Source organism: Crotalus tigris, unplaced genomic scaffold (assembly GCF_016545835.1).
Source record: "Crotalus tigris isolate CLP2741 ecotype Arizona unplaced genomic scaffold, ASM1654583v1 scf7180000017576.4783729, whole genome shotgun sequence".
In the NCBI taxonomy this organism is placed as follows: Eukaryota; Metazoa; Chordata; class Lepidosauria; order Squamata; family Viperidae; genus Crotalus; species Crotalus tigris.
The window spans coordinates 860,664-868,064 of record NW_024096487.1 but is presented as its reverse complement, the minus strand read 5'-3'; the positions used below and the strand labels follow the sequence as shown (position 1 = coordinate 868,064).

Sequence of the window (7,401 nt, the reverse complement as noted above, 5' to 3'; positions counted from 1 at the left end):
ATATTTTAAATTATATTTGAAATCATTAAGGAAAATGATGTATTATTTGATCGTGTTTATATTTAAAAGCAATTATTATTGAAATAATTCAGAAAAAATGCTTAAAATGAATTCACTATCTTACCGTATATAATTATGCTTGAATAACATCCCTCAACTATGACACTAGGTCAAAATTTAACTTCCTAATATGGGGTGTGGGGAGTAATAGCTTGCATGGCTTGTGACAGTAGTAAAGGCACTGAGTTAAAATGGTTCTATAATTTTGATCTAGGAATAGTAATTTTAAATTATTCTTCCAAATTTGCTTTTAAAACAATAGCTAGAAGGATGAATATGTTGAATTCTCTGCTCCCCTGACTCCAAATAGATATTTTGTTCTTTACAGAATGCTTTCCTTCTCATTCTTCTACAGCACACAGAAAATTCAGAAAATGTTGTATTTCTTTATTAGAAAAAAAAATCAGCATATTTCTAGATGTTTAAAATGAAGCACTGGTTACAAGAAAGGAATATCCCCGGAAAGGTCCAGATTATTTCATTTGTTTCTTTTGTATGCAAGTTGGAAGCCCGTGATTTGGGACCTCAGCAAAAACTCATCACACAATACACTTTGTCAGGTGGTTGCAGTGATGGGAGGGAAGAAGCAATCACAAAATGACTTTTTCTACATAGTTAGCAGGATACAGTCCAACCTGACCGGTCTGAAGCCGACCTTTGCACCATCCCTGTTCATCCTCTTCGCTGATTTTCATGAGCTCTTCTCCTGGACAAAGAGAAAACATCAGCATTAAACGAACAGAGACCTCTTTTCGGTTGCTCAGATAGTCACATGCACAGCAGCGTATGTGAGTAGGTAGACCCTCAGCCTAATTACATGCATGCAGGAAGCCCCAAGGAAGGCAGGGGGGGGGGAATGAAGATGAAATAGGTGGTGTAATAATGACACTGCAATAACTATATATCTAATCTGTCAACAGCCCAAAGGAAAGGGACCTTGAGTGAAAATAAAGAAAAGCTGAACCTAGTTTTTGGGGGCTTCAGTTCTGCCAAATGCCCACATTTTCCCCAAGTGAATCTGCCTCCAAATATGCCAGCACATGCTCAATTCTTTTCACATAAACAATTTAGCCACCTTCTCTCCATATCGCTTAGTTCAGATTTTAGCCCTTACAGTATACCACCCAATGTGGATGGCCAGGACCTTTAATGTTCTGCCATTTTGTTTTCCTAGCCAACACAAAAGTAGGTGTTATTTTCTGTATTGCTAACCACTATTTCTCCTTCACATTGTCATGGATGAATTCAGGGGACTTACCTAAGTTTGCCTATTTTCCATTTCCCCTCCCACTATTTATACCAGACAGGAAACATGACAAGATGAATGAATTCTACTTTATTGTAAGGCTACATTAACAGAATCTTGAAAGTCTGAAGATACAAAGCTATCACTTCTACTTTTAACTAGTAGGGAGGGTCGCTCCTAATTTTCTTTCTCTGGCCATTAAGTGACTGTGTGTTCCTGCTTCTCTTGTCAGATTGTTCCCTAGCCACCATCTCTTCCCTTCTTTCCCCAAGTTCATGAATACATCAGGTTAACATCAAGATGCCCACAATTCATGCAGTTCCAGTTTTCAACTTGAAAAACAGTTAATATAAAAAAGTAGTGGAAAAGCACATAACAGCAAAATAAAACTTTAAATAAAGCAGAAATACAATATTTCTAACAGTTAAGTGGCCCTAGTGGGCACTCTCTTCAGTCTGCCCTCGTATAAAAAGGCTGACACTCATTTCTGAATGGGAACTTATCATCAAAACCAACACGGAATTGATTAAGCAAACAGACTTTTGGATTTAACGATGTGGCAAAGCTGTGGCCCTTAGGAATGGTACTGTAACCTTTCCATTGCATTACTCATAACCACTCAGGAATGCAAAGAAGCAGAAGTGGGATAATGTTTAGCTTATCCTGTCTCTGGGAGTAACAATGGCTGCCTCTTCTTTGGGTGAGGCACGTAGTCCCATACAGTGCAGTTATATTAATGGCTACTCGTTTCCAGGCATTGCCAGCTGCTACTCAAAGACGTCTGTGTCCAATTTTTCATGTCGGCAATAGGTCTGAGCTTTTATTTCTTTATTTATATTTTTTCTGCTATGAGCAAGAGAACATTCTTGAATAACAAAGAAACATGGGTCATTTGGTATCAACACTGAAGGGAACACAAGAGCTAAGGACATGGCCCAGCTATATATAGGATGCCTCAGGAATAACAATAATTTTTTCAGATGTCTTTAAAACACGCCTATGTCTTTTGAGAGAACCTGAAAATGACATTTATTTAAATTGTTTATTGTCTATCCTTTTTAGCATGTAAACTGTTTTAATTTTGATGTCTTTCCTCCCCAGTTTCTAAGCAAACTCCTATGGTTCAATTTTTTTTTTTAAGTCCACTTAGCGGAGTCTTCAGGCCATCTAGATCTTCCTTGCTGTGAACTGTCATCCAGCAGCCCCAAACACAATGGAAAGCATGTTAGAAGGTTAATGCATTTGTACCTGCTTTAAAGCTCAGTTCATCAGCCTCTTGTCCTGCGTAATCATACAGTGCTCGCACTCGCACACCTGGTACCTTTATATCTTCTTCATGCCCATTGACTTCCAGGCACTTCTTGGGAGTATCCTCATCTGACCACTCTGAGATTTCTTCTTTCCCGCCACTGTGCAAAGAAAGGGAGAGTGGGTAAAATGAGTAGGAAACAAAAGGTAAGTTAAAATCCACTTTTTGAAAGTATCTCTCCCCAGATCATGCAGTGTTCTAGAATGAGAATAAAGAAACAGATATCACAAGACGAAAGGCAGAGATACCGTGGAAGTTACTAAGGTAGAGAAGAGAATGGCAGATCATCAGCAACAGCTCCTTTCCAATAACCATGACCAATTCTGAAAATTAGCGTCAGGCTTTCTTATTTGGACATTCTCATTTACAGCTCCCAGAATTTCCGGTAAGCATTGGGAATTGTAATGCCTACACATCTGACTTTTAACTGGAGGGCAACCACATAATTGTTGAGATGGTGGACATTCTCATTTGCAAGAAAGAAGAGTGTGCACTGGGCTCAACTGCTTAACAATAAAGCTACAGCAGAAAAAAAAAGTGAGACAGGGATCCTTAAAAGTCTTAGTTTCATACTAACTTCATACAGGCTGAAGCTCTCAGGTTGTCATAGAAGTGGCTGTTTTGTTCCTCTCGATGTGAAAACCTGTGGATTTGCAAATAAGCCCTTTAAACTGGAAAAGAGATAAGACCATGCCATAAACCTCTTCTTCCAGGAATATGCAATTAAGAAAGCAGACTTCGGTACAGGACTACCAGACGGAAGTACACTATCTTTTCTAAGAATTTCTTCAGTATGTAAAATTGTACCAACACTCAGTTTTGTAAACATGCACCAATAGCATGTTTGGTGTATTCTCTGATCAGATTTTAGATGTACAGAACCCAATTGTGAATCCTAGAATGTTTGTCACCTATCAACTTTAGTGCAAGTCTAATAGGTATTGTTTGGTTGTCTTTTCTATACAAGATGAACTGCTCCAAGAAAAGAACAATCTAAGAATCCAGTGCTACTGACATTCAGCTGGAGAATTTTTTTCCCCTAGATTCAGCAATAGGTGGAATAAAAATTCTGCTAAAATCTTCATTCAGAGACCATCTTAAAGAGATTTTCATTCTTTCAACTCATCAAAGGCATTCCATGCAAATTCACCCTTCAATCCATTAGTTCAACCGTTGCTTTCTAGTTTTGCTGAACTGAACCCACCATTTTTCATTGCTGAGCAACAGGTTCCATATTACTATGCTGGGCTAAGAGCAACAGGTTCCATATTACTATGCTGGGTTAAGAATTTACTGCAACATTGGTGCGGAATGACCTTAGAAAATATGGATTCAATTAACAAGGGTTTAAAAAATATAAATGTGTATTCTACTTCTGAGAAATAAATGATATCGAGTTCTCTACTCAAGAGCTGGATGCAACAGTTGCAATTATTACCTCTGTTTGGTTGCTGGAGGGGTCTCTTTCACACCATCTCCTGCAGGTACAATGCTGGTCAAAGTGACATCTTCACCACTTTTGCCACTTTTCTCCTTGACGATTGCCCGCTGTGCTTCCAGAGACCATTCCTGACAGTGGGGAAGAGTAGTCCTTGAATGCTTTCTGAATATTGAACATAGTTGACTGAAGTACTTTCCCAATTCTTACCTTCTTTGCCCTCTTGCCTGTCTCGCATCCCCAAAAGAGACACAAGTCAAAGAAGACATGGAATGTGACCTTTGTGTGTAACAAGTCTCTTTTTCCTCCCTTTGGAATAAATGTAGAATGTAGTAGCTTCATATCCACAGCATTCCATGGGGAGAGGGAACTTCAGATTAAGTGCTATGTTTTATGGAGAGGGAAGGGACTGCTGCTTATTCAAAAGCATATGCCTTGCCTGAAAAATGTCTCACATTCAATCCCTGGCATTTCTAGCTGACAAGACTAGGTTCTCTCTCTCCTTGTACTACTCTAAATATTTTATTCTTTAAAAGGTTTTCCATAGCATTACTGGACCTCAATTTCAGTAGGATGATAAAAGTGTGACTGAAATTAATCAAGGACAAGCTCTGTAATAATTTCCTCTTAGACAATTGATAGTCTACCTCAAACTGAGGCCAGTTCATAGCCATGCCTGGTCCATGGGTACTGCGCCACCACTTCAGATCCTCTTGGTCATCTGCTGCCATTATTCCCTGATGCAAATCTCGATAAAGTGCATGGAACCTGCAATTAGAAGATACAGACATCAATCACACAACTTTTTTTTACAGAAGAGTTCAGTGTGAGGAAAAAGAGGTTACGAAAAAATTGGAGTAACTGTTGCTCGTGCAGAGAAATATGACCTCTTAAGAATGATCTTCCTCCAAAACCTTTCTTACCCCACAGAGTGTTATCAAGGGCATAGAAGGACTCACTGCATGTGCCTTCAATTTCTCACCTGTCATTGACAGACAAGTTCAGATGGTTGTGCATATCCAAGAACATCTCTTTGAAAAAACACAGACGTCTGCACTCTGCTTCCTGGCAGCCTTCAAACACCTGCTCCATGTCCTCCATGTAGCGAGGATTGTAGCGGTTTAACTCCTCCAGCATCTTCTCATAATGATCCTTGCTCTAGAGGGAATCCAACAAAATAGGAATAGCACTTGTATACTTCCCACAGTGCTTTACAGAACTCTCTGGGAGATTTTCAAGATCGGAATATTGCCCCCAACAATCTGGGTTCTCATTTTACTGACCTCAGAAGGTCAACCTTGAACTCCAGACTGTGGGCAGACTTATTCTAACCACTGCACCACTGGGATTTATTATAATTTGCTTACAAAATGCAAGCAAAAGAACTGGAAAGTTTCCTACACTTATAAAAGTTTAGAAATCTAACTAAACTAAATCAGAACTGATTGTTCTTTTGTGTTCTAGGAAGAAATACCAAAGACTCAGACTGAACCCATTTAGCATTTTAACATTTTCTCACAGGTTGCTCTTGCAGTTTTATAACAGAGTGTTTTGTCTCTCCGGCTTTGCTTTATACAAAAGATCGATTCTAATCTTCCACTTACTTTAGGGGTAACCTAGATGCTCCTCACAATGGAGCCTTCAACCATTTCTCTTTAATCTTTATTGATATTTTCCCCTAGCCAACAACAGAACCTCCCAAAAAAATCTAAACCCTAAACATCATAGGGGTGGACTACTTTCTCTCTAGCCATGGAATTCTCTGCAGAATCTGTACTCCCAATTTCGGATTAAAAACTTTCTCAACTAAGTGCAATCTACCTTCTCCACTTCTTGTGAACATTTCTCCACTCGTTCTTGCAGTTTGCGGAGCTGTTCCTGGGATGTGGAAGTATCTGCTTTGGCATGATTCTCTCGTGTCTGTGCAGTTTTCTCCTCTTTTCGAGCAGCATGGTAATTCTTTTTGGAACTTTCCACCTTCCCACAGATACATTAAATATTACGTCGATCATTTCAGCAGAGTTACTTTCAGCATGTGGTGACAAATAACATTATTTAACAAGCAGCAGAAAACATTAACTGCCATTTATAATTCCTTTTTTTTCCCACAGGGCCAAAGACTAGATATATCCATTTGGCCAATTTCAAAATCAGATTACATTTTAGCAATGCCTCCCTAGGAATGTGCACAGTAGTCTGTATCACACATTTGTCCTGTCAAATTTAGGTAGAATTGCGTGACATTCTTTTTAAAAGGGCTAGGGAATTTGCATTATTTTTCATGAGACACTTTTCCCTAATCTGTGCCATTTGTATGCTGTTTTCCACCAAATATTACACTGACGTCTGCCACAACTTAACTGAATTAGGTCCAGCAATGTAGGGCCAAACATTTACAGTGGACTAAATCAACTCCTTATATTTTTCAGGATCCTAAGGATAGTAAATATCCCAATTTTCCCTCCACCCGTCTTCAGGTTGCACATCCAACTCACCTCCTTTAACTTTTTCACCCAGGGCTTCTGGGCCTTGCGAAATCCATCCTCAACTTCCTTTGTCTCTCTAAAGCCACCGATCAACTGCTTATGATAGACTTCCTTCTGCCAAGCCTTGATCTTGTCTGAGTCTTCACCAGCTAGACGGTTCCGTACTTCTAGGTGGATCTCGCTAAGTTTGTCTGCAGCAGTCAGAAATGCATGCCAGGCTTTTTCCAAAGTGCCATATTGAGGTCCTAGGAATCAAGAAAAACAGTATAAAGACATAACAATACCAAATATAAAGGAAGTAGGTCCTGAAGCCAAACTTCATCTGTTATTAAAACATCTATCCTACAATGTTTAAAGCGGATAATGTCCATGGAGTGAAAGCTGTGTGGATGTGTATGGGTGTATATGTAAACCAGCAGACTCAAGTGTCTATGTACATAATGGAGTTAAAATTGCAGAAGAGAATACAATATGCACCATTTTAAGCTGCTATAGGAAACACAAATATAGATCTAAAACACAAATAAATGTAGAATATGTTAACAATGTCTTGTTTAATTTTTATTCCATAAAGATCTAACGCCCACAAACAGGAATATTTACTACGTATCAACCTGATCAAAATTATATTATTTGCATTGGCAACCTGCCAACCTGCATAAAGTCACCTTACTGTCTGTCCACTGATTATCACTCACAGATTTCAAACTTGATGGGCTCTTGGCTTCTTATTTAAGTTAAACTTCAGTTGCCTATTCAAAAGCCAGTGGCAAAAAGCCATCAACCATTTTCACAGAAGTAGCAGTATCAGCTCCTCCAAATTCATCCTGCAGACTTTGTGAGGTGTTTATCTTAAAACTAA

The 7,401-nt window shown here is 39.0% G+C and overlaps 1 protein-coding gene across 8 annotated transcripts in view; it reads right to left on the bottom strand.

The window, feature by feature from the left end:
• Positions 1-426: 426 nt before the first annotated feature.
• PACSIN3 (protein kinase C and casein kinase substrate in neurons 3) overlaps positions 427-7,401 on the bottom strand; it is a 34,628-nt gene continuing 27,653 nt past the window's right edge. For 5 of the 8 annotated variants that reach the window (XM_039358088.1, XM_039358095.1, XM_039358067.1 and 2 more), the window contains exons 4-11: positions 6,549-6,784; positions 5,875-6,030; positions 5,036-5,211; positions 4,701-4,821; positions 4,054-4,184; positions 3,193-3,258; positions 2,555-2,715; positions 427-766 (exon numbers count right to left, since the gene is read on the bottom strand). In XM_039358088.1, coding sequence (XP_039214022.1) covers positions 651-766; positions 2,555-2,715; positions 3,193-3,258; positions 4,054-4,184; positions 4,701-4,821; positions 5,036-5,211; positions 5,875-6,030; positions 6,549-6,784 — 1,163 coding nt within the window. In that variant the 3' untranslated portion in view covers positions 427-650. The remainder of the gene's footprint in view (positions 767-2,554; positions 2,716-3,192; positions 3,259-4,053; positions 4,185-4,700; positions 4,822-5,035; positions 5,212-5,874; positions 6,031-6,548; positions 6,785-7,401) is intronic. The other 3 variants (XM_039358099.1, XM_039358103.1, XM_039358060.1) reach the window with 3 other exon arrangements.